Genomic DNA, 27,850 nt, shown 5'->3' on the forward strand with positions numbered 1-27,850 from the left:
TGTTCAACCTCAGAAATGGCAGTTGCCTATCTTGCTGTAAGCACATAAGGGATTTAACCCCGTGCAATCAGTATGCAGCCTCAGCCATCTTTCCCCACAAATAAAATACTAAATTACTTTGACCAGTTGTTGATTTGATCAATTTGTCTGTTAAAACGTTGCTTGACAATTGGCCAAATTCTCTTTGTCCTACATTAGCCTTGACGCCTCATAAACTACAAGGACACTGCGCTGAAACAAAATGTGAGAACAACAGTCAGTCTGGTTGACCAGGCTAGTGGCCTGGAGGGCTTTGAGAGAACATTCCTTCAAATCTCAACTGACCCTTACTGTCTGTCACTAACACCACTGACAGTCGTTACTGTAGTTAGGTTCTGAAAGGAGTGGATAGGTGTAAACTATAAATACATAGAAAAAAATTGTGAAGCTTACTTTCAATTGCCCCTCCCTGTTGCACACAAGAAACGTCCATTTCCACTGACACAAGGGGATTTACGGCTGATTTAAGATGAAATCGCCAACCCTGTTTGCCAACCCTGTTAAGAGGCACTTACTATAGTAATTTTTTTCTTGAGATGGCAAAACTTGTTTTTATTAAGTTGAACATGTGCTCTATATGAAATCATTTTAAAATGAGGTGAAATCAAGTTTCTTTTCACAAAGTTACACATCTCAAAAGGCACCAAATTGGTGGAACAACCCATATATTACTTACCTAACCAATCCTGTTGAATCTGTGAGGGGAAAAATGGTCATTTTAAAAACTAGTGGTAATTTGATGGTAATTCTAGTGTTAAGAATTTAAGAGGCCTATTTGTGTGGAACCTCCACGTTTATGGCCTCAGTTCTTAGAATTAGAAACTTTGCCGTGGGTTCCTGTAGTTTGGTGACATCGAAAAGTTCAGGTTGGTGTCACTGTTTGCCAATACAGTGCATTCAGAAAGTATTCAAACCCCTTGACTTTTTCCACATTTTGTTACATTACAACCTTATTCTAAAATGGATGAAATTGCTAATTTCCCCCTCAATCTACACACAATAACCCATAACGACAAAACAAAAACAGGTTTTTAGAATTTTTTGCACATTTATAAAAAAGCTACTGAAATATCACATTTACATAAGTATTCAGAGCCTTTACTCAGTACTTTGTTGAAGCACCTTTGTCAGGTATTACAGCCTTGAGTCTTCTTCAAGCTACGCGGTGGCAGGTAGCCTAGTGATTAGAGCTTTGGACCAGTATTGGAAAGGTTGCTGGATCGAATCCCTGAGCTGACAAGGTAAAAATCTGTCGTTCTGTCCTTGAACAAGGCAGTTAACCCACTGTTCCCTGGTTGGCCGTCATTGTAAAGAATAAGTTCTTTACTGACTTGCCTAGTTAAATAAAGGTGAAATAAATTTACAAAAAATACAAGCTTGGCACACCTGTATTTGGGGAATTTCTCCCATTCTTCTCTGCAGATCCTCTCAAGCTCTGTCAGGTTGGATGGGGTGTGTCGCTGCACAGCTATTTTCAGGTCTCTCCAGAGATGTTCGATCGGGTTCAAGTCTGGGCTCTGGCTGGGCCACTCAAGGACATTCAGAGACTTGTCCCGAAGCCACTCCTGCGTTGTCTTGACTGTGTGATTAAGGTCGTTGTCCTGTTGGGAGGTGAACCTTCACCCCCAGTCTGAGGTCCTGAGCGCTCTGGAGCAGTTTTTCATCAAGGATTACATTTTTTACATTTTAATTTAACCTTTATTTAACTAGGCAAGTCAGTTTAAAAAAATCTTATTTAAATGACGGCCTAGGAACAGTGGGTTAACTGCCTTGGCAGAACAACAGAATTTTACCTTGTCAGCTCAGGGATTCAATCTAGCAACCTTTCGGTTACTGGCCCAAATGCTCTAACCACTATGCTACCTGCCGCCCCAGGATCTCTCTGTACTTTGCTCCGTTCATCTTTCCCTCGATTCTGACTAGTCTCACAGTCCCTGCCGCTGAAAAACATCCCCACAGCATGATCCTGCCGCACTTCACCATAAGGATGGTGCCAGGTTTCCTCCAGACGTGACGCTTGGCATTCCAGCCAAAGAGTTCAATCTTGGTTTCATCAGAACAGAGAATCTTGTTTCTCATGGCCTAAGAGTTTTTAGTTGCTTTTTGGCAAACTCCAAGTGGGCTGTCATATGCTTTTTAGTGAGGAGTGGCTTCCGTCTGGCCACTCTACCATAAAGGCCTGATTGGTGGAGTGCTGCAGGGATGGTTATCCTTCTGGAAGGTTCTCCCATCTCCACAGAGGAGCTCTGGAGCTCTGTCAGAGTGACCATCGGGCCACTGTGTTCTTGGGGACCTCCAATGCCTTAGAATGTTTTTGCTACCCTTCCCCAGATCTGTGCCTTGACACAATACTGTCTCGGAGCTCTGCGGACAATTTCTTCGACCTCATGGCTTGGTGTTTGCTCTGACATGCACTGTCAACTGTATAGACAAGTGTGTGCCTTTCCAAATCATGTCCAATCAATTGAATTTACCAAGAGTCGACTCCAATACAATTTTAGAAACATCTAAAGGATAATCAATGGAAACAGGATGCACCTGAGTTCAATTTCGAGTCTTATTGCAAAGGGTATAAATATTTATCTAAATAAGATATGTTTTTATTTTTAAAATCTTACAAAAATGTCTAAAAACCTGTTTTCACTTTGCCATTATGGGGTATTGTGTGTAGATGGATATGGAATTATTTGTATTTAATCCATTTTAGAATAAGGCTGTAACAAAATGAGGAAAAAGGGAAGGTGCTTCAACAAAGTGCTGAGTAAAGGGTCTGAATACTTATGTAAATGCAAAATATATGTAAATGTGAAATGTATAAATTTGCAAAAATTTATTAAAACCTGTTTTTGCTTTGTCATTATAGGGTATTGTGTGTAGATTGATGAGAGAGAAAAAAACGATTCAATCAATTTTCGAATAAGGCTGTAACGTAACAAAATGTGGAAAAACTCAAGCGGTCTGAATACTTTCCGAATTTACTGTATGTAGCTAGCTTGCTTAGCATGACCCAGCTCAGCAGAACCTCCGATGGTAATTATATTTCCGGAGTATAAAGCCTCTTCACAAATGGTTTCTATCAAGTCATAGCTATCACATCACTGGCACCGTTCTCTGATGAGGAGATTTTTAATTGCTGTTCCAGTGAAACAACAGACACTAACTTGGACAGCAGCAAGTAAGGTGTGTGTGAGATACTACCAAAGTTACTTTTTCTGTCCAGAATAGCTTGTTGGCTTGAAATCGTTTCTGATTTTATTGATCAAGTTCATTTAACACATAAACATTTCAATTTAAATATTTCTTCATGTACACAGAAAAGCATTGGGTAAAATTCAAAACAATTGTTGTGATTCATAGTATTTTTATGGAATCACAAACATAACATTAATGATAAAATAATATGTTTCAGTATCATTGTCCGTTACTTAAAGTGATTGGTACTATATAGCATTGCTAAATGATTGTCCTTGGTATGTCCTTAGATTCTCCTTGAACATGTTGAGAGAAAATAAGTGGTTTTTTGCAAACATGTTCATATATTTTACAAATAATAAAATAAAAAGCCTATGACAGTGATACGACTTTGGAAGTATTGCTACGGTTGCAATTACAGTTAATTTTTTACCAGAAGCACAAACTGCTTGCACAGTTGTGGACACTAGATTTGGCAATGATGATTATATGGTTTATTTACAAAAAAGTGCTAATATCGTTGCTGTGTAATCTTATGTGCATAAAAACAGCTTAAATATTGATTTAGAGCAGATATATTTAATAGGTCAATAACTACAACAGTCCAATGTTCTCCAGTCCTTTTTGAGTGCGTCTGTTATTCTTGTGCCATTCCATAAATAGCATTGATTTTCTCCTGGAACATTTTGACAACAACCCCCCTCTTTAGCTTCATGGTAGGTCCTGGAGAGAATATTGAAGAAAGAAAGGATATTCCATCAGATTTACTGTGCTCTCAAAATGAGTGTCCCCTCTTTCCTGTGCTCCAATCACATTTGATGTACTCAACAGCTTGGAAGAAAGATTATATCATGCAATGGTATCCAGGGGAATGTTGTTTAGTTTGAAACAGTCACAAGACTGCCTCGTCAGATACTGTACGTGATGAACATTATTGGCAAAACATTTATTTCAGATACCGTATGTGATTCACTTCAGATATTGTGCGTGATAAACATTACTGGCAAAACATTTACTTCTCTCTCGGCGTTCTTTGTAAAAGTGTGTCAAATTCTGAAAAAGCTAATGATCTATTGAAAATTATATACAGTAACATCACAAGACTAGCTTTAGTTTAACAATCTAAGTTAGTTTAATATACAGTACCAGCAAAAGTTTGGACACACCTACTCATTCAACGGTTTCTCTTTATTTTTACTATTTTCTACATTGTAGAATAATAGTGAAGACATCAACACTATAAAATAACACATATGGAATCATGTAGTAACCAAAAAAGTCTTAGACAATCAAAATATATTTTATATTTGAAATACTTCAAAATAGCCACCCTTTGCCTTGATTACAGCTTTGCACACTCTTGGCATTCTCTCAACCAGCTTCATGAGGTAGTCACCTGGAATGCATTTCAATTAACAAGTAGCCTTGTTAAAAGTTAATCTAAATGCGTTTGAGCCAATCAGTTGTGTTGTGACAAGGTAGGGGTGGTATATAGAATAGCCCTATTTGGTAAAAGACCAAGTCCATATTATGGCAAGAACAGCTCAAATAAGCAAGGGGAACTGACAGTCCATTATTACTTTAAGACATGAAGGTCAGTCAATCTGGAAAATTTCAAGAACTTTGAAAGTTTCTTCAAGTGCAATCGCAAAAACAATCAAGGGCTTTGATGAAACTGGCTCTCATAAGGACCACTACAGGAAAGGAAGACTCAGAGTTACCTCTGCTGCAGAGGATAGAGTTAACTGTACCTCAGATTGCGACCCAAATAAATGCTTCAGAGTTCAAGTAACAAACACATCTCAACATCAACTGTTCAGAGGAGACTGTGTGAATCAGACCTTTATTTAATTAACCTTAATTTAACTAGGCAAGTCAGTTAAGAGCAAATTCGTATTTACAATGACGGCCTACCCAGGCCAAACCCTAACCAGGACGATGCTGGGCCTATGGGACTCTCAATGATGGCCGGGTGAAATACAACCTGGAATCAAACCAGGGTCTGTAGTGACGCCTCTAGCACTGAGATGCAGTGCCTTAGACCACTGCGCAACTCGGAAGACCGATGGTCGAATTGCTGCAATGAAACCACTACTAAAGGACACCAATAAGAAGAAGAGACTTGATTGGGCCAAGAAACATGAGCAATGGACATTAGACCGGTGGAAATCAGTTCTTTGGTCTGATGAGTACAAATTTGAGATTTTTGGTTCCAACCGCAGTGTCTTTGTGAGAGACAGAATAGATGAACGGATGATCTCCGCATGTGTGGTTCCCACCGTGAAGCATGGATAGGGAGGTGTGATTGTGCTTTGCTGGTGACATTGTCAATGATTTATTTAGAATTCAAGGCACACTTAACCAGCATGGCTACCACAGCATTCTGCAGCGATACGCCATCCCATCTTGTTTGCGCTTAGCGGGACTATCATTCATTTTTCAACATGACCTTGAGCCAAAAAACACACCTCCAGGCTGTGTAAGGGTTATTTGACCAAGAAGGAGAGTGATGGAGTGTTGCATCAGATGACCTGGCCTCCACAATCACCCAACCTCAACCCAATTGAGATGGTTATGGTTTGGAATGAGTTGAACCGCAGAGTGAAGGAAAAGCAGCCAACAAATGCTCAGCATATGTGGGAACTTCTTCAAGACTGTTGGAAAAGCATTCTTCATGAAGCTAGTTGAGAAAATGCCAAGAGTGTGCAAAGCCGTCATCAAGGCAAATGGTGGCTACTTTGAAGAATCTAAAATATAAAGTGATTTGTTTAACACTGTTGTTGGTTACTACATGATTCCATATGTGTGATTTCATAGTTTTGATGTCTTCACTAATATTCTACAATGTAGAAAATAGTCCAAATAAAGAAAAATCCTTGAATGAGTGGGTGTGTCCAAACTTTTGACTGGTACTGTATATATTTCTCACACTGACTGACTCACCCAGTTCTCCCCCGGATATGGAGAAATCTCTGTCCAAAATGATCCACTTCTGGACCCTCTGGGCGTTGGAGTTAGCCTTAGCATTTACGCGCTCTATGCCCTCCTGGATGGCCTTGTAAATAGCTGGCTCCTTACTGGCTATAATCTCAGAGGCCTTGGTTGCCACGACGCCACGCTGCTGGCAGAACGCCAAGGCCTCTGGGGTCAACTCGTCCGTTGGATCGCCATTGTCGTCGACTACACACTACGGAGGGAGAGTAGGGTCAAAGGTTAGGAGTGATCCAGGAGTCTTTCTGAACAGAGCCTGGTTCCAGATCTGTTTGTGCTGTATAATTCTATTTGAATTGCTTAATAATTCTAAAGCAAGAATTCTAAAGTATGCCAATGAACATAGGAGTTGGCAATACAGTCCACATCTAATGTTTGAGGCCTTACTTTGAGTGTGAACATCATAGAGAGGAATTTGAGCTTGTCTCCGAGCAACATTGCGTTGCTGATGATGGCGGTCTCTGCTTTCACTGCATCCTCAATGGGCACAGGTGAAATATTCTCTCCTCCTGCTGTTATGATCAGTTCTGCAGGACAAGATATGTCATACTTAGCTAGATATTTAAATCATAGATCTACATGATGTTCAACAATGATTGATCTTGTATATCCAGGCTCAAGGCAGGAGTTACCCTTAGGCACAGACTTAGGATCAGGGGAAGGTACACAAAATTGACCTTAGATCAGTGTCTTGAGGAAACACCATCTTACTCCCATCAACACCCAACACTGGCAGCCATGTTGTGTAATGGCTATATACAGTACATCTAGAAAATAAACTGTTTATTTTTTATTTTTTTATTTCACCTTTATTTTACCAGGTAGGCCAGTTGAGAACAAGTTCTCATTTACAACTGCGACCTGGCCAAGATAAAGCAAAGCAGTGCGACAAAAACAACAACACAGTTACACATGGGATAAACAAACGTACAGTCAATAACAAAACAGAAAATCTGTATACAGTGTGTGCAAAGGAAGTAAGGAGGTAAGGCAATAAATAGGCCATAGTGGCGAAGTAATTACAATTTAGCAATTAACACTGGAGTGATAGATGTGCAAATGAGGATGTGCAAGTAGAAATACTGGTGTGTAAAAGAGCAGAAAAAAAATATGAGGATGAGGTAGGTAGTTGGTTGGATGGGCTATTTACAGATGGGCTGTGTACAGCTGCAGCGATTGGTAAGCTGCTATGACAGCTGATGCTTGAAGTTAGTGAGGGAGATATAAGTCTCCAACTTCAGTGATTTTAGCAATTCCTTCCAGTCATTGGCAGCAGAGAACTGGAAGGAAAGGCGGCCAAAGGAGGTGTTGGCTTTGGGGATGACCAGTGAAATATACCTGCTGGAGCGCGTGCTACGGGTGGGTGGTGCTATGGTGACCAGGGAGCTGAGATAAGGCGGAGCTTTACCTAGCAAAGACTTATAGGTGACCTGGAGCCAGTGGGTTTGGCAATGAATATGTAGCGAGAACCAGCCAACGAGAGCATACAGGTCGCAATGGTGGATAGTATATGGGGCTTTGGTGACAAAACGGATGGCACTGTGATAGACTGCATCCAATTTGCTGAGTAGAATGTTGGAGGCTATTTTGTAAATTACATCGCCGAAGTCAAGGATCGGCAGGATAGTCAGTTTTACAAGGGTATGTTTGGCAGCATGAGTGAAGGAGGCTTTGTTGCGAAATAGGAAGCCGATTCTAGATTTAATTTTGGATTGGAGATGCTTAATATGAGTCTGGAAGGAGAGGTTACAGTCTAGCCAGACACCTAGGTATTTATAGTTGTTCACATATTCTAAGTCAGAACCATCCTGAGTAGTGATGATAGGCGGGCAGGTGCGGGCAACACCCACCCGCCTAGCATCACTACTCTAAGTACTATACCCTTTATCCTCCCTGTGATGAACAGGAAGTTGTCCTTGTCGTGCTTGCCCAGGTCTCCAGAGTGCAGCCAGCCCTGCTGGTCCAAGGCCTCCTCAGTCTTTTCTGGCTCATTCAGGTAGCCCATGAACACATGACGCCCCCAGAAACAGATCTCACCATTCCCATCCTCATCTGGCTTGTCCAACTTTGTCTGGCAGCCATTCACCACCTTTCCACAGCTGAGGACAACATCAAGATATTCTTTGTTGTTGACAGTTTGCTGTCAGCTCTTTATACGGTGAGACCGCAAAGCAAGAATGTATTAAATGTCACTTTTATATCTGATGGCTTATCGGTATCAATTCATGTTTTGCTATCACAATGCTAGCTTTGTCAACTACAAATTAATGAATGTAAACAGTCATTACAAATGGCAGTGGACATCCTAGTTTCCCAGTTGCTGACCTCATGATCTTGAAGTTATTCTCCCAGGAGATGGTGTGAGGGCCGGTGCTTTCACTCATCCCATACAGCTCATACAAGGGGAGGCGAAGGCTCATGAAATACTCCAGGGTCTCCCTAGTGATGGGTGCGGCCCCTGTTAAGCAGTTCCTGCAGCGGTCCAGGCCCATGGCCCAGTGAACCTTCTTAAAAACCAGGTTGTTTGCCAGCATGAAGCCCCATGGCAACAGGTTCTCTCTGGAATCCACAACAAACAAGGAGCAATACCACACATGGTGTAAAAGATTAAAGAGATTCTCTGTTACCTTTGTATACTTTTTAAGCAGTAGTTCTGAAAGTGGCACTCACGAGCCAAAAGCGGTCCCCAAAAATTGTGTACTACATCACTTATGTGCCGATATGTGCACCACAATATTGCTCGCTGTCTCTCGTTTTGCTGTATGTGCATCTTGCTAGCTGTCACTCAAATGGTGAGGGGCTGATTGGCTGGAACTCAAATTGCTAGGGGCCTGGCCCACGTGGTGGAAAATGTAGGGAAAATGGCGCTGCAAAGCTTCCAGTAAATAAACTAGGGGTTTGCTGGCTAATTGAGGTAAGACAGTAATTCTGCTCATAGATTATGCATGTATGAACAAAACAAATTGACACATCCAGCCCAAAGCGGGAGGTTTAAAAAATACTTACTAGTCGCCAAACTTGGCTGGAATTTTATCTAGTTTAGAATACAAAAAAAATGCTATTTGGGCATGAGTGAGGTTGTATGTTTTTTTTTTATTGTTATTGATAAGATCATGTCTATGGGTGAAATTTGATGCACTGAAAATCAGCATTATTTCTGAAGTACGGGTTTGATTGAACAACAAGAACCTGAGCTAAATCCTTACCCATTCATGGCACTGTAGCTGGCTTGCAATCCGATGGATTTAGCCCAGTCTGCCACTCTTTTCCTCATTCCAGAGGACTTGGCACCAATGGCTTTCATCTTCTCCTGCATCTTCTCCCACACACGGGGAACTCCCAGGAAACTGGTGGGGCGCACCTCTTTCAGAGTAGTCCCCAAAGAGCCCTATGAAATCATATTGTTACTGGTTATCAAGTCATATCAAGTTACTCCCGTCCCACCCTTCCCAATCAAGTCAAAACCAAACCACCACAATTCAATCAATTGTTCCCAATGTAAATAGCATTTTGAGAGGAAAGTAATGCACATCACCCATCCATTGTAGTATAATAGTTATGGATTCTGACCTTCAGGGCGTCTGGTTCTGCGAAATACGTCACCGCTGCGAATCTCATGGCGATCCACATGTCATTGACCTGGGCAGCTACATGGCTCAGGGGCAGATAGCTCACCACCACCTCCTCACCATGTTTCAGATCTGGCATGGTGCCCGCCGCATTTGAAGTCCAAGTGATCTGAGGAGAGAGTCGGTCACCACTTAGAGGAAAAACTATACACTACGTTTTTGTTTGTCCTTGCCGTGAAGAATACATGGACAAAATTGTGACTTTTTCACATACTGTATCCAGTGCTCAGTGGCCCCAGAGCTATCTCCACCATATAGTACTACTGTAATGTGTCTGAGAGAGCCACCACATTCTGTGAGGATGAAGGGGAGGCCAGCTGGATACTGCAGTACAGTAAATGTACATGTAAATATAGAGCTTTTTCCTCAATAGGATTACTCACATTGTCATGACTCAGCATGACCCCTTTGGGGTTGCCTGTGGTTCCAGAGGTGTAGATGAGCGTACAACACTGGTTAGCCCTCTGACTGTCCACCACAGCATTCAGCTGTTCATCAGGCACCTCCTCACCCAGCTTCATGAACTCAGCCCACTGTAGGAGGACAGAGGTTGAGTCAGTAACACCTGAATCACATTACAGAGCCAATCTGAATCGTACTGTGCTGGCTTGGATATTTTCTATTCACATGATCCTTTTCAGACGGGTTCCAACAACAATGGTGGATGTGTAACAAAGCCAGCCCAGTGCAGCTCGACTTGGCTCAGTAATGTGAATGGATTAACAGTCTCACAGTTACAGTGTAGGAAAGGAAATATTCTAGGAAATAATGCGTGCTACTAACATTGCTATCTATTAGGCAAATAAATCATGTTTTTTTCCAGCTGGCTAAACTTGATCTTGTTAATAGAGATTATTTTGATGCAAACTTACAGTGTACAAGTTTGGCAGCTTCTGTTGCAGTTCATCCTTGTACTGAACGATAGCTTTCAAGTGTGGAAGCTCGTCCTTAATCTGAAAGGTATGGACAAAGTAGGAATTTTAGAATTAATCATTTTGGAACAAAAACAAAAAACATTTTCACTTGATCTACTTACAAATAAAACAGCACAGTATTGGATTAATTCTTTAAAAAATATATTATTTGCATAATTCTGTGCATAGGTTCGATGGCTATTGGTATTTTTCCGTTTTCTCCGTATATTATTGTATACAAAATGATTGACGCATTTGTCTCACCCGGTTTTAAAATCTATTGCACACCTACTGTATATTACTTGACATGGATAAACAAACCAAAATGTATTCATGTTTTTCCTTATGTGTGTAATTCATTGTGATGTTAATGTGTCATATGTATTCAATTGGCTGGATGTAGTCAACTGACCAGATGCACATGCCTCTAGAGGTTATTTAAGTAGGTGTGTTTCACAGTTGTGTATCACCTGACGAAGATCCAACTCAGATCGAAACATATTTTTTCCGCGTCTTTTTAAATCACAATGGGAGTTGTGGACATTTATTTTGTATTTTATTGGCAGACACAACCAGGGCAAACGTATAGTTCAGTATGTGTTATGGGGTCTCACCTGGAGGATTTTGAGGAGTTGTTTGTGGTTCTCCACCACAATGACGTTGGCCTCACAGTTGTCTGCTACATACTGACATGCCTCGGGGGAGTTGGTGGTGTAGATGCCTGCAGCAAAACCCCTGGCACACAACACACATCAAACAACCTTCTTATTGAGGCGGTTTAGACTGTGATTGCTGTGTGTGATGAATACTTTCTATGAGGAAGCAGCTGGTTGTCCAAGTCACACAGCATTTACAGTATGAACAATAGTGCAGGGTAGTGCATGGTAAGATAGTGCATGCTAGATGTATAATGATAGGGGTAGCAGGTAGTCTAGCGGTTAGAGAGGTGAGCCAGTAACCGGAGGGTTGCCAGTTCAAATTCCGGGTCTGACGGGAAAATATTTGGCCTGCCGTTGTTCCCTTGAGCAAGGCACTTACCACCCCACAACAACATCTCCCCAGGTACCCAGTGTGGCAGCCCCCCCGCACCTCTCCAAAAACCTGTGTATGTATGTGTGTCTTTCAGAGGGGTTAAAAGCAGAAGTCAAATGTTGTTATTATTACCCAGCCAGGATACAGCCAATGTCTGAGATGAACCACTCTGGAGAGTTAAAGCCCAGAATACCGACACCATGGTAACGCTCCAGCCCCAACTACAGTAGAGGGAGGAAGAGAAAGAGTCCGAAAGAAACATTTATAATCAATAAGAACGTGGCACACTGCCTCCTTTACTGTCGACCTACGTGATGCTTTGAAAACTACTCCAGTTTATAGCCTCTCCTTGACACTGGAGACGTAACTTAAGCATTGAATCTAACACAGCCAAGTGTTGGTTTTCACCAGCACCATTCTTACAAGGAGACAGACATGGCAATGGGAGAAAAAGGAAATTATTTCTGCTGTGTAAATATTCATAGTCCCCTTTCTCTGAAGGTGAAATTCTAAATAGTCCATAGCCCAGGGATCATCAACTAGATTCAGCCTTGAGCCAATTTTTTTAATTAAGCTATAAGGCCCTTAGCCGTGGTATATTGGACATATAAAACAAACCCCTGAAGTGCCTTATGGTTATCATAAACTGGTTACCAACGTAATTAGAGCAGTAAAAATACATATTTTGTCATAGCCGTGATATACCACGGCTGTCAGCCAATCAGCATTCAGAGCTCAAACCACCACGTTTATAATGAAAAGTGTGATAATGAATGCACTCACTAATGTAAGTTGCTCTGGATAAGAGCGTCTGCTAAATGACTAAAATGTCAAATTTTAAAGAATTAAAATGACAAATCATTTGTAGACTGCAGATTGACTGCAAGAAGCCCAAACAGATATGTTTGACTAAAACATAATAATTTCAAACCTTGCTTACATTTGTATACGATCACGCGTCTCTCTATTATCTGTGGGAGTACTTGGGAACAGATTTCTTAAGTTAATTTCACTTAGCGCTCATTTCCTGGAGTTTTTACAGCCTTATTTCCAACAATGAAACAAAGACATATAATACTAATCTACATATATTTTTTTTAGCTTAGAAAATTTGGGGGGCCAAATAAAACCACCCGCTGGGGCCAAATAAAACCACCCGCTGGGGCCAAATAAAACCACCCGCTGGACAAATTTGGCTCTCGTGGCTGCCAGTTTTCAGTGATGTTAACAGATCTTCATTAGAATTCACTGGCAAAGTTCAAAAATACTCATACGCCTCTGTATAGATACAGCCACTAAAAAATGCAGAACACATCCTGGTAAAAGTACATCATAACATAGAACTTTGAGAGATCCTTTTCCATTAAATTCCACGCAAGCATAGAACAGAGAGCAACTAAAGAGCACAGACACTGACACAACAACTACATCAATAAACAGACCTTAAGGAAGCTCTTGGCCGCCACTCGGCACTGCTGGTAATACTCCCTCCAGGTCAGGGTGACCCACTGCCCCTCCTTCTTAGATGCCAGTGCAGGCAGGTCTCCATAGCTCTCCACCGTCTCCAGGAACATCTGGTGGACGGTAATGGGGGCCTTGCAGCCCAGCCCTGTCTCGGTCATCCTCAGCTTGACTGCCTGATCCCTAAAGGAGCACCAGAGCTGCTCCGCTGGGGCCAGAGACACATCCGACAGCTTCAGGGTAACCGAGGCACCTGTAGTGAAATCAAATCAAATCAAACATAATTTGTCACATGCGTCGAATACAACAAGTGTAGACCTTAGCGTGAAATGCTTACTTACAAGCCCTTAACCAACAGTACAGTTCAAGAAGAGTTAAGAAAATATTTACCAAATACACTAAAGTAAAAAATAATAAAAAGTAACACAATAACATAACAATAACGAGGCTATATACAGGGGGTACCGGTACCGAGTCAGTGTGCAGGGGTACGGGTTAGAGGTAATTTGTACATATAGGTAGGGGTGAAGTGACTATGCATAGACAATAAACAGCGAGTAGCAGCAGTGTACAAAACAAATGGAGGAGGGGCGGGGGGTCAATGTAATAGTCCGGTGGCCATTTGATTAATTGTTCAGCAGTCTTATGGCTTGGGGGTAGAAGCTGTTAAGGAGCCTTTTGGTTCTAGACTTGGCGCTCCAGCACCGCTTGCCATGCGGTAGCAGAGAAAACAGTCTATGACTTGGGTGACTGGAGTCTCTGACAATTTTATGGGCTTTCCTCTGACGCCACCTATTATATAGGTCCTGGACTGCAGGAAGCTTAGTCCCCTCTGTAGTGCCTTACGGTCAGATGCCGAGCAGTGCCATATCAAGCGGTGATGCAATCGGTCAAGATGCTCTCGATGGTGCAGCTGTAGAACTTTTTGAGGATCTGGGGACCCATGCCAAATCTTTTCAGTTTCCTGAGGGGGAAAAGGTTTTGTCGTGCCCTCTTCATGACTGATTGGTGTGTTCGGACCATAATAGATCTTTGGTAATGTTGTCACCAAGGAACTTGAAACTCTCGACCCACTCCACTACAGCCCCGTTGATGTTAATAAGGGCCTGTTTGCCCCGCCTTTTCCTGTAGTCCACGATCAGCTCCTTTGTCTTGCTCACATTGAGGGAGAAGTTGTTGTCCTGGCACCACACTGCCAGTTCTCTGACCTCCTCCCTATAGGCTGTCTCATCGTTGTCAGTGATCAGGCCTACCACTGTTGTGTCATCAGCAAACTTAATGATGGTGTTGGAGTATTGTTTGGCCACACAGTCGTGGGTGAACAGGGAGTACAGGAGGGGACTAAGTACACACCCCTGAGGGGCCCCCGTGTTGAGGATCAGCGTGGCAGACATGTTGTTGCCTAGCCTTACCACCTGGGGGTGGCCCATCAGGAAGTCCAGGATCCAGTTGCAGAGGGAGGTGTTTAGTCCCAGGGTCCTTAGCTTAGTGATGAGCTTCGTGGGCACTATGGTGTTGAACGCTGAGCTGTAGTCAATGAACTGCATTCTCACATAGGTGTTCCTTTTGTCCAGGTGGGAAAGGGCAGTGTGGAGTGCGATTGAGATTGCGTAATCTGTGGATCTGTTGAGGCGGTATGCGAATTGGTCTAGGGTATCCGGGAGGATGCTGTTGATTTGAGCCATGACCAGCCTTTCAAAGCACTTCCTGGATACCGACGTGAGTGCTACGGGGCATTAATCATTTAGGCAGGTTACATTCGCTTTCTTGGGCACAGGGACAATGGTGGTCTGTTTGAAACATGTAGGTATTACAGACTCGGTCAGGGAAAGGTTGAAAATGTCAGTGAAGACACCAGTCAGTTGGTCCACGCATGCTTTGAGTACACGTCCTGGTAAGTCATCTGGCCACGCGGCTTTGTGAATGTTGACCTGTTTAACGGTCTTGCTAACATCGGCTACCGAGAGCGTTATTACACAGTCATCCAGAACAGCTGGTGCTCTCATGCATGCTTCAGTGTTGCTTGCCTCGAGGAAAGCATAAAAGGCATTTAGCTCGTCTGGTAGGCTCGCGTCACTGGGCAGCTCGCGTCTGGGTTTCCCTTTGTAGTCCGTAATAGTTTTCAAGCCCTGACACATCCAATGAGCGTCAGAGCCGGTGTAATAGGATTCAATCTCAATCCTGCATTTACGCTTCGCTTGTTTGATGGATCGTCTGAGGGCATAGCGGGATTTCTTCTAGGCGTCTGGATTAGTGTCCCACTCCTTGAAAGCGGCAGCTCTAGCCTTTAGCTCGATGTGGATGTTGCCTGTAATCCATGGCTTCTGGTTGGGATATGTACGTATGGTCACTGTGGGGATGACGTCGTCGATGCACTTATTGATGAAGCCAATGACTAAGGTGGTATACTCCTCAATGCCATTGGATATAACCCGGAACATATTCCAGTCTGTGCTAGTATAACAGTACTGTAGCGTAGCATCCGTGTCATCTGACCACTTGTAGTATGGGGACAGCAGGGGCAGCAGTTTCCTGCCATCAGTGGTAGTTTATGAAGTAATCTCAAAGACTAGTATTCCCCTGCCCTGTCCCCACAAGAACTCAGTGGACCGCAGGCAGGTACAGAATGAGAATGTGTTCTCAGTGAACTTACCTTGTAAAATAAGGGTTAAATAAAACAGAAGTCAGGATGTGTGGCTATTTCTGAGAATCAGACTGGACTATATCCCACCCTCCTTCGCTGTCTCAGTGTGAAGCATAACCATTTGAACCCTCTTAACTAGAGCTGGGATGCCTGTATCATATTGACTCAGAGAATAGAGGAAGCTATGGAATGTCCCTGTCTACCCACCAATCAGGTTTGCGTGGTGAAACTGGCTCTGATTAAATAGAAACGGTTGATTGATCAAAATCATGCAATGGGGGACAGGTAAATCATTTTCTTCCTCAAGAGATTAAATAACACATTTCCTCAAAGGTAAGAATAACTGTAACCTTGAACTGATTATGCTTTTTAGGCACATTTCTGTCAACCTGTTCCACAAGTTTCTTTATAACTGCTGTATTATGAACAAAACATAATCATGTTCCTCTTGTAGGTGATAAACATCTGATCTGTTTCAGTTAAGTTGAGTCCATATCCTATAAAAAACTCTTGGCTCTACCTATGATCACCATAAACTGCTATTACCTGAGATAGGATCCCATTGAGGTCCCTCTAGTCCAGGTGATCTGGGTGGTTTGGCTGGTGTTTCAGGTATGCTTGCTGGGGTTATCATTGCAGGTTCTACAGCAGTTGTCTCCTGGCTGTCTTCGCCCTCTCTATCTGACTCGGACTCAGAGTTTGGCTGTGGATTGTCTACTACTCCTCCATTGACAAGGGGACTGGAATGGTTTCTGTTCTGTTGGAGTTTGGCGACTGGTGGTAACTGTTCGGTTTCGCCAAGAGGAGTGTCACTCACACAACTAGAATGAAGCACATGAAAATAAAATATGCTTTAAAGAAACACTCACTCATAAAATACTATACCATTATTTGGTGAATATTTAGCAATTATAAACTGGTACTTCAACTGTCCTGTCAGAATTTGTTCTCCAGCATAGAAGATTACTATAAATCCACATACCTCTCAGAACTCTTCTCTGCGACAGGAACCCCATTGAGGACAATGGAATCCTCTTGTTCAGACATCTTGTAATTGCTTCAATAAAAGACGTACATTATCTCCATTGGATGTGCAGGAACCACTAGATCATGATGAACAAGCTTTCAATATCAAATGAATAAAATCTCTAAATAGTTTGTGCAAAGGCTCCTGATATTCTACTAATTCAAGAGAAAAAGTGTAACCTCCTGGATCTTTATATGAGTGGCTATTGCAACATGACAGCGTCAGGGGTAGTGTGTCAATAGCTGCTTAGTTCGATTGATAACGAATGGCGAAATTAAAGGGTTTGTACCAAAAACCTAGAACCATTTGCAGAGCTTTTTACAATCTTTCACTTAAATATAGTAGGTTACACCAAGACGGTTGATTTTTAAATTAGAAAGTGACTGAGAAAGAGTGGGTATTTCTGCTGAAAACCCCTTTTTTGTCTTATCTTCAAAGGCAGATTTCAGTCAAGGTCCTGTACAGTAGTTATCTCCCCAGGCACACATAGTAAATGTGTTGGTTTTTTACATGTCTCAAATACAACATAGGCCCAAAGCATGTAGTGCACATAGAGTATCATGTTGGGTTACTTGACCATAATTCCTCATCATTATCTCTGACATGATGTCAATCAGCCTATGATGAAAAATGTCAGTGAAATTATGCCATCTTGTGTTTTATCTTGAAATTGAAGACAATTTTCACACATATCTGCTCTAGTTTAGCTATGACAGTCATAATGATGACATGCCTTGAGCATACCATATTGCCAAGAAGCTGCTAAACATGTATGGAGAGAGAAAAATGGATGCTGTCACTTCAAATTCCAAACAAGTAGTTAAAATATTGAGACAGAGCTCATAACAGTGATATAGCATTTTTATCTGGTTCATGAGGACATTGTTTTGTTTCACGACTTCAACAAGAAAAGAACAGAAGACCCGTCCAGATAGATCAGATAACTATGGTCAAAATGTCTCTCGGGCAAAAGTGAATCAGAATTGCAAAACAATTGCCTAAGTTATGTGGCAAAGTAAACACTGAACTTTTGCACAGAATGCTGCAAACATTAGTGCTTACTGATGTTTCTGCAAAAAAACTATGAACTGTAATAGATAGTTGGATAGAATCTCTATGCGCTCTTAAAGGATCAATGCACACATTTTTATCTCAATATCAAATAACTTCTGGGTAACAATTAAGCACCTTAATGTGATTAGAAGTGGTTAAAAAAATTAACAAAAATAGCTTCTCAGCAAGAGCAATTTCTCAAGCAAGAAATTTGATAGGACTGTCTGTGAGTGGTCTAAGTGGGAGGGGAAAACTAAAAACTAGCTGTTATTAGCAGAGAGGATTGGAACTCTTTCTCATTGGTCTATTTACTGCCTGGTGATGCCACCAGGGCAGGCAGGTCAACACTCTATCCCACCAAAACAGGCTGAAATTCCAGGCGGTCTTTTCAAACCCTAAAAGGGCATATCAACAATTTCACAATTTCACTGTATTATTCCATACTCATAGTGTGTAAATATATATAAAACACAGATACATCAAGTTTTTGACTGCACTGGGCCTTTAACAGATTACCTCTAAACAGGTAGCAAATTGACACAAAAATATACAATTCTGTATCTATGTTCCTACATGAGCAAGGCCTCAACCCATCAAGTAATGAGCTGTCCATTTCAAATATTGAAATATATTTTAGTATGTGTGTATCTCTCCAGCAGCATCAGCTCTAGAGTGACCCAGGCTAGCACTGTTTGTGTTGGCTTTAACAAGACAATAAAGAATAAGCCTGAGCCTGTTGGCAAAACATTAAAACCAGAGGAACCTGCTTGGTTAAGTTTAGTTCAAACATGTTTTTTGCATGTATGTCCTGAGATGTAGGCAAGGTCATGTTTGTTTGTTTGCTTTGAACACATGTATATATCTATATATAGATTAGGCAACCAATGCATGCAGCTATTTTAGGTTACTGGTCAAATTCTTTTCACTCTGAACATGCCTCTGCCCCTGAAATGCAAACACTACATTGGATTTATACCGTGAAGGCTACTGTATCAGTACCAGAAAGCAATCTAAAAGTTTAGGTTGGTTTTAATGGTTAGACAATTACATGTAATTATAGGCAACTTAACACCTCCCAGTATCAGTCAATGCTTTGCTGTAGATGCTGAATAAATCATCCTAAATATTCACCAAGGTTTATAATGCAGTAACTGTCCAACTGCTTCAAATTGATTTCACAAACCAAGACAGACGGACAAATGTATACCAAGACAGACAGACAGACAGACAGACAGACGGTCAGACAGACAGACAGACAGACAGACAGACAGACAGACAGACAGACAGACAGACAGACAGACAGACAGACAGACAGACAGACAGACAGACAGACAGACGACAGACAGACAAGACAGACAGACAGACAGACAGACAGACAGACAGACAGACAGACAGACAGACAGACAGACAGACAGACAGACAGACAGAACACCGAGACGAACAGAGACAGAGACAGAGAGAGACAGACAGAGACAGACAATTGACCCTAGTTCCCCACTGACATGTGAGCAAGGACTGTAGGAACATGTTGCAAGAGCTGTCTGTGATTTGTAGATTGACGTGGTGGCCTGGCACATGAAAAAATAGCCTATCGTGAAAGAATTGAAAGCACACATAAAAAAGCATGATATTAGCAGAATATTATAATACCTTTCTATTGAATAAAGACAGAGCAGATATCCTACCTTGTTCAGAGACTTTGTTCAGACAGGGATAGACAGAGGCAGGTGCTATATGACATCACCTTGGCAGGAGAGAGTGCAGGGAAAACTTGGATGGACATCGATGTGATGTGCACAACGTGGGACTGTCACCCAGGACAGCAGCTGATAAGCCTGTAGAGGTATGTATGGGGGATAGTACTATCCAACTCAGGTCTGTATGCACTCTTACGGAATTTCCCCCACACCTGAGGGTCAAATAGCTAGTTAACGATCCACCAGTAGACTTGAACAAAGGTTACCTTCTGCAGCAGTAGATGCTGGAAACTGACAAGGAGGCTGTGTGGGGGGTAGCAGACGACATTACAGCCTGTGGATCTAAGTTAAGCCTGTGTTGACATTGCTGTGCCTGTTTACGTGAATGTTAAACAGTTTTAAGACACATTTCATGAGAAACATATTTCTGATTCTAAGAATATGAAGTAAAACCATCACTTTAGCTCAAGACACTGGTCATTTTGACTGGACTAAAGCAAGTTATTGTGTCAGCCCTTATCAGTTCTAAATCATGGGGATGTAACATTAATTGATATAGCAAGATAACTTCTGAAAGTTTATGGGAAAAGACGAGACTTTGACCCACAATACACAGATCTTTAATCTGTGGAACAAACATTGTGCAACAACAACTTGTTGTAACGTGAAACACCTCTGCATTGAAATAAGCGTAACAAATGAATGTCAACTAAGTTGTTTTCTAAGATTAATATATATTGTTATTGACCTGTATTTAATTTCCAGTGGTTAAATTCTGTATTTTAGATCAAAGTATCAGTCTTATGTTATGTCATGAGGGGTGTTGAATTGTATGAGGTGAGAACTGCAATGATCTGAAGCTGGACATTTTAGTAAATGCAGGTGAGAGTTCAACCACGTGCTCCAGATATTCTGGTCACCAAGGTCATTTAGTCATACCACCAGTCACACCACACCTGCCCTCACTTATCACTGCCGCAGCAAGTCTGGAGATATGACAGAAATATTAACAAGGCTACAATATCAAAATAGTACATAGCAACAACTATATATAGGCCAGACTTGTCTATGAAATTGGGTCCTGCTTGTGACATCTCAAAAAAACATTTGCTTTAATTTGGGAAAAAATAACATTCAAAATATTTTTGTTTATTTAAAAAAATTGTACATACAGGAAAACTGTACAATTACATCAATCAACATATCAAAGATAGCAGACTGAACACAGCAGTGCAGATCACCTCAAGATAAAAACGTAATATTCAATATCTTTAAATATTAGCACTTCACGTACTGGTGGGTAATAACCTTCAATCTGGATAATGACACAAAACAAATCATATGGCTAGAGAAATGTATCGGCAAATATTACGAAAACAAGCAAAACCCAAACATGACGGAGAGTAAACAAGGAGAATCAATCTCCAAAAGAAAACGTGAGTCCCTGATGGATACAGACGACTTAAGCTTTTCACCACCGGGAATCTGTTAAAATCAATAAATGACAAACTGGGAATACTTGAACTAGTCAGTAAAATTATAAAAGAATTGTAGGCGAGCCTCAAGATGAGTGACGAAAAATATGCGACAATCGAGAAACAAACAAACAAGCTAAAAGGGACAGTCAATAAGATTGAAATGGACGTTAATGAACTTAAAAAGGAGAAAATATTTCTGAGAAAAGCCTAACAGCTCTTGTTCACTAGCACGCGGTAAATTTCCCAGAGTGGCTCGATTGTGGGCGTGCTGGCAGCATATAGCAGCACGTTTGATTGTGCGTCAAGAATTCAGCATAGCAAGTTTGTATGAAGGTCTGGTTATTAAATGGGTAAATAGTTTAATCCATTCTCCATTTTAGGAATTTATTCACAGGTAAATAGTAATATGCTTTAAAACGCTCTGGTGACAAACAAACTTTGTTGCCCTGTTTCCAATCGTTCACATGGCTGGGAGAAACTATTCAAGTAAGTAAATACATTTTGAAAATGTAAAAGAAATGATGCATTAAATATCACCAGCTGCCTAACTTCATATTAACTAGGTATCTTGATGTATTTATCACTGTAAAAAATTTTTTTTTTAAATGCATTTGTAGGTAGCTAGCTAACAGCCATGAAGGAGGGTGAAAGGATAGCAGCCCCAACTGTCAAAGTGAGAGAGTAGGCTATTCTGGATAGGGCAGGTACTTTGTGTAGTTTCAGTCCATAGAAGTGATGACGGAGATAATAGTAACATAATATTCAGTGCGGTCTAATTTGAGTATGATGAAGTCATAAGTCATATGATGATGTTTCTTGTGAGGTTTTTGGTCCTCAGATACAGAGAGCTGTGAAAGCCTGTTTTGCCATAGCACGACACAGCTGATTCAAATGATCAACTCATCTTAAAGCTTCAAGTGGTATTTATGTATTCATTTGTGATGCTATCCTTGAGATGATCCTGCTATTGTCACACGCTACCAGTGGCGATTTTAGCATGTAAGTCTTGGTGGGGCAAACACCAAAAAATTGTGATGCCACTACACATAAAAACATAGCTGATATGGCAGACTTGCTTAAACAAATGTGGTTTCTAATGACAATTTAGATGTACAAAGTATGGCATAAGGGGACGACAAGCGGATAAGAGGCCATCCATAATTTCGATTAAGACATTCGTGAGAAAGCGCCGACGGACGTAGTCAATAACTATTTGTTCAGCACTTTTGAAATGTACAGCGTGTAATGAACACGATGGGAGACAGAGTGCTGGTTTCAAGCGCAGGGCGCAGCAGGTGTTTATTTGTAAAGGACCACAGGAGGAGGCAGGTAGCTGGGTCCAGGGGCAGGCAGAAGGTCATACACAGGGGGTCCAACAAGGCAACAGTACAGGCAGGGAAAAGGCTAGTAACGTCATCCGGGAGATCAGGCAATAGCTTGATAACAGGAAATACGATAGGCTAAGGTACAGGCAGGAAATAGGCAAAAGGTGTCGTTAGTGAGACAGGCAAAAATGATCATGCACGGGAGGATTACATTACAGGAAAAACAGCGCTCCGAATACCTCACAATGATGGGGTGCAAAGAACTGAACTAAATAGTGTGTGATAATAACATACAGCTGTGTGATCAGAATTCAGGTGATTGGGATCTGGAGAGTGAGCTGTGTCCATGGGATCTATGTCTTTGAGAGTGTGAGCTGGAAAGTGGGCTGGAAAGTGAGCTGAGATCAGGGAATCTACGTGTTTGAGAGTGGGAGTTGGAAGCAGACGTTACACAGTGACAGAATTCAGAACAATGGCCGTTATTACGGTGTTCTCCCTGTACAACAAGTCAAAATAAATGGGGCATATAAACAGATAATGAATGCTCTTACAATATTCGATGATTACGTTTCTGTAAAACAGGTTATAGGCTATTTGTGCACCACCATGTTAGAACAGTAGATTAAATTAAGAGGGGGAAATAGACCAAATTATTAGGGTGAGTCACATTGAACGCCGTTTGGGTCTTTGCGTGTCAAAAAAGATAACATCATATAACACTATTTGACGCATTAAATAAGCTGTTTTAATAACACAATTATATTATAGAATGTTGTGTGTGCTGAATTGGACACGAGGACCAGGAGGGGATCTGCAGCTCGCCGCCGTGTGCCAGAGGAGAAGTCTACTGCTCTGCAGGATGTTTCAAGGATGGAGTCCAACAACGCAGCAAGAGAGGCAATCTGTGTGCGGGAGGTCTTCACCTCCTACTTCTTTGAAGAGGGTGCTGTTCCCTGGCAACACCATAGACTACACTATGCACAAACAAAGGCGCTTCCATTTACTTAGCTATGTCAACTGAAGTTATTCAATTCCCAGTTTCTTTCCCTTTGATTTCTACTTCTCAGGTGAGGGTACTGTTTAGGTAATGGTGTGATGTCTGTACAAAAACAAAACAGGCTATTTTAAGTCACTGTTGGGGTTAGTTTCCTTGTTCCTTGTCAATCATTGGCTCATTGGTGAAATTAGCATTTTGACAATATCTTTAATTAAATCATTCAAAAACCTTTATTAATGCAATTGCAGACAGAAGTTGACAACAGGAACATAACGCATGTTTCCGAGTAAGTTCTGCAACATWTAAAAGGTCCCAAGTTATTTTATTAAACCCGAAGTCCAGCCCTAGTGATGTCACTGCCTACGTCATTATCTTCTACTCATCAGACCATTCATACACAGCTACAAAAACTTGCAAGAGAGATACAATAGTTCCAGTGTTTCTAAGGCCTAGGCAATAAATGTCCACTCCCCAAAGTTGATTTATTGTGGAATGTCTGACTAGTCTCTTATTTCCTACACTCCCCTGCAGAGTTCTGTCTCAGTCACACATTTCTCAGAGGGGTCTCTTTATAAGAGGCAGAGTCTAGAAAACAACCGTGAAACAATACTAAACCTCTATAATGAATATATATATATATTGTTAATCTGTAGTCTAGGACCCTATAAATGTAAGGAGGTCTTATGACCCCTCCCCTTCTATTAATACAACATAAGCATAATCACTTATTATAATACATCAAACATTTGGTACAGCCCCTATCATGACCCCTAGGTGAACCCCTTTCATTTCCCCCTTTAAGACTAATTAGGCTCACAGCTTCAATCATAATATTCTCCTCTGAAATCAAATAGATTAGGCAAATCCCCCGGATCCATTTGATCCCAGGGATGGCCTTCTAAAGGGAGAAACAACTCCGGAGGTTCCTGGAATGCTAGTGGGGGTGGGTGAGTCTGGTTATACTCCCATTCCTCTTGAGTCCTGAAAAGAACCACACGAATTGAATAAACAATGGGATTAAGAGAAACCAGAAATGCACCAGTATCACCTTCAGCAAGATTTGTATCAGCTTTTCTTATAACCCCTCCCCTTCTATTAATACAACATAAGCATAATCAATTATTATAATACATCAAACATTTGGTACAGCCCCTATCATGACCCCTAGGTGAACCCCTTTCATCACCCATATTGAAAAAATGTAGAACAATTAGACAATTTATAACCCACACCTACACAGTCATGTATCAATCTGATTGATGGATTGTGTTGTGCAGTAAGCAGGCTCAGGTGTATAACTGTGGCTCCTTCCACCTTCAAAGAATAGGCAAGAGGGCCAACCATGGAGAATATAAGACCCTTAATTATTTCTATAACTACGCTATTTTGTTTGTCTTTATCTGTCTGTGCATGTTTTTTAGCATAAAGTACTCTGCAGCCACTTAGTGTAGACACCAGGTGAGGCCACACACATAGATTCCTGTTGAACAATGTCTCTTTAACTACCTTTTTTTCTCAATAAGTCTCTCTCCTTCACTTCATCCCTCTCTCCTCTTCTCCCTAAATCCTCTAGGTGAACCCCTCCCGCATCTGAACTGGCTACATCGAGGGCACAGCATGATCAGAGGTGAGAGGTCACTTGGTCGGGTCAACAGGAAGTATTATTAAAGAGATGCTTTACATTGAAATACAGATAGAGCTGTAGTAGTCCTAGAGTTAATGATCCAAGGTCAGTTTTGCATTTCACCTCCTGATAATTATGATGACTGATAGTGTCAGAATAAATGTAAAAAACAAGGCTTTAACCCTTTCATGCGTGAGTTCCAAATATCTCTAACGGTCGCCCCAGCGTGAGTTTTTTTATGCACGTGATATTAGAACGTTCTCTCCAATCCAGAATGTGTTTGTTATGTAACAGTACATTTCATCCGCGCTGCCCTCAAACAAAAGCACGCAGCCTGTTTTTATTTGTCAATTTTAAATTATTTCTAACAAGTTTTTTATTTTCTAATAACAGTTTGAAATGAGGTGTGTTCCGCCTCATTCATTCACATAAAAGTAGTAATTTTTACTTTTGCGGACCAATTAATTTTTTTGACATTTCTGACCCGGACAAAATTCCCCAAACACTTCTCAATTGTTTGTGCAGGACATTTACTCATCTGCCGTCCTGCATACACGTGTTCATATTATTCCACCTGTCGCCTGCATCGAAATCAAAGTTGTTTTCGTTACCAATAATACCTTTGGAAATGTGTGCGTTTCTATCAAAGTGCCTTATTATGTTATAATAGTTTCTGCATGTCGTGTTATGTCGTTTCTACTGTAGCATCATGTTTTTGTGTATATTCCTTATAACCGCGGACACGCGATGTAACGTTACTCATTTCATAACATGTATGGTGTTATACTCAATGCTTAGGTAGCTAGCTACATTCTCCTATTAGCTCTGGAAAACAATGCTAATTGCGTCAGGGAAGTATTAGCATGTGTTGTATTTTGAAGCTACCCTGGCCTTATGACTCCCAAGTGGSACAGCGTCTCAGTGCTAGAGGCGTCACTCCAGACACCCATCTTCAAATCAAGACTGCGTTTCTATCAAAGTAAGTGCCTAATTACGTTATTGTGTCGTGTTATACCGTTTCTACTATAGCTCACTGTGTGAATGGAGCATAATATATTTGTATATATTCCTTATAACCACGGACACGCGAGGTAACGTTACTCACCTTTTATGGTGTTATATTCAATCGTGCTTATGTAGCTAGTTACATTATTCTATTAGTTTTGTAAAACAAGACGACTGGTGACAGAGCGGGACAGAATTACCCACCAAACAAGGACCAGCAGCGTGTTAAGCGCAGCAGGAGCAACCTACACAGGATTTATGCAATGGGAGCAGAGTCGGGACTATGCTACGTGGGAGGAGATCGAGCAGTGGGCGATCGACAGGGAGAATGCCGGAGCCCGCCTGGGATTCTCTGGCGCAGTGTGAGGAGGGATACCGGCGACTGGAGGCAGCACGACGATGCGGTAGGAAGCCTGTAAGTCAAGCCCAAAATGTCTTGGGGGGGGGGGGGGCTAAAGGGTGGTGTGGCGAAGGCAGGTAGGAGACCTGCGCCAACTTCCCGATCTTACCGTGGAGAGCGAGAGTAGGGCAGACACCGTGTTATGCGGTAGAGCGCACGGTGTCTCCTGTTGTGTGCATAGCCCGGTGCGGGTTATTCCACTCCCCGCCATGGCAGGCTAGATTGAGCATTGAGCCAAGTGCCATGAGCCGGCTCAACATATCTGGCCTCCAGTACTGTCTCTTGGGCCGGTGTACATGGCACCAGCCTTACGCATGGTGTCCCCGGTTCGCCAACACAGCCCAGTGCGGGTTATTCCACCTCCCCGCACTGGTCGGGCTACGGGGAGCATCCAACCAGGTAGGGTTGGGGCAGGCTCGGTGGCTCAAGGACAGTTAGGCCGAGCACCTCACCGGTCGGTATATCCGGCGCACCTCCCACTCCCAGCCCAGTAACAGTGCCTACACCACGCACCCAGGGCTTCCTGTGCGTCTCCAGAGCCCTGTTCCTCCTCCACGACTATGCCCTATGGTGCGTGTCTCCAGCGGTACCTACAGTTCCGGCACACGCACAAGCCTCCTGTGCGTCTCCAGAGTCTGTGCGTCCTTTGCTGCTCCCCGCACTAGCTTAAGGTGCGTGTCCTTAGCCGGTCCTCCAGTTCCGGCACCAGCACAAGCTTACAGTGCGCCTCAGCCGGCAGAGTCTGCCGTCTGCCCAGGCGGCGCCTGAACTGCCCGTTCTGCCAAGCGCTGCGCTGTCCGTCTGTACTGAGCCTTTCAAAGCCGCCGTCTGTCCTGAGCTTCAAGCCCCCGTCTGTCTGACCTTCAAAGCGCCCGTCTGTCCTGAGCCTTCAAGCCGCCAGCCATGAGCAGCCGAGCCGCCCGCAGCCATGAGCAGACAGAGCCGCAGCCAGCCATCGAGCACCAGAGCGTCCAGCCATGGCAGCCAGAGCGCTGCCAGCCATGAGCAGCAGAGCCCGTGAGCCAGCCATGACCGCCAGAGCGTCAGCCAGTCGGAGCTGCCCCGAGTCCGGAGCTGCCCTTATCCAGTGGGAGTTAATTTGGAGGTGGTCATTAGGAGGAGGTTCGAAAGCGGGGATTGACTATGGTGGGGGTGCGGGATCCACGTCTGCCAGAGCCGCCACCAGTGGACAGATCGCATTCCAGACCTCCCTAGATTTTAGGTGGTGCGCTCGGAGTTCGCACTTGAGGGGGGGGGGGTTCTGTCGTTCCTGACCTGTTTTCTTTGTTTTTGTAATAATTGTTTGAGGTATGGTCGGCGTCGAGTTGGGGTGGGCATTCTG

The 27,850-nt window shown here is 42.4% G+C and overlaps 1 protein-coding gene and 1 long non-coding RNA gene across 4 annotated transcripts; one reads left to right on the top strand and one right to left on the bottom strand.

The window, feature by feature from the left end:
* Window positions 1-3,380: 3,380 nt before the first annotated feature.
* On the bottom strand, window positions 3,381-19,781 carry LOC111957797 (long-chain-fatty-acid--CoA ligase ACSBG2). Of its 2 annotated transcripts, none has more exons than XM_023978811.2 (15): window positions 19,668-19,781; window positions 16,885-17,005; window positions 16,449-16,723; window positions 13,240-13,511; window positions 11,930-12,018; window positions 11,380-11,500; window positions 10,724-10,804; window positions 10,235-10,384; window positions 9,793-9,960; window positions 9,429-9,610; window positions 8,548-8,781; window positions 8,104-8,321; window positions 6,610-6,749; window positions 6,175-6,418; window positions 3,381-3,954 (listed from the first exon to the last, which is right to left on the bottom strand). In XM_023978811.2, exons 2-15 carry the CDS (start codon window positions 16,947-16,949, stop codon window positions 3,869-3,871), a joined length of 2,325 nt encoding a protein of 774 aa, XP_023834579.1. In that variant the 5' UTR covers window positions 16,950-17,005; window positions 19,668-19,781; the 3' UTR covers window positions 3,381-3,868. The 2 variants fall into 2 exon arrangements, with proteins under 2 accessions (XP_023834579.1, XP_023834580.1); XM_023978812.2 differs by having other exon boundaries at window positions 16,885-16,959; window positions 19,668-19,777.
* A 224-nt stretch (window positions 19,782-20,005) lies between these two features.
* On the top strand, window positions 20,006-26,241 carry LOC139023617 (uncharacterized). 2 transcript variants are annotated; one of them, XR_011474766.1, is made up of 3 exons: window positions 20,006-21,643; window positions 23,251-25,106; window positions 25,985-26,241. It is a non-coding gene; the product is annotated as an uncharacterized lncRNA (long non-coding RNA). The 2 variants fall into 2 exon arrangements; XR_011474765.1 differs by having other exon boundaries at window positions 23,251-23,549; window positions 25,053-26,241.
* Window positions 26,242-27,850: the final 1,609 nt, after the last annotated feature.

Source organism: Salvelinus sp. IW2-2015, linkage group LG33 (genome assembly GCF_002910315.2).
Source record: "Salvelinus sp. IW2-2015 linkage group LG33, ASM291031v2, whole genome shotgun sequence".
NCBI classification, from domain to species: domain Eukaryota; kingdom Metazoa; phylum Chordata; class Actinopteri; order Salmoniformes; family Salmonidae; genus Salvelinus; species Salvelinus sp. IW2-2015.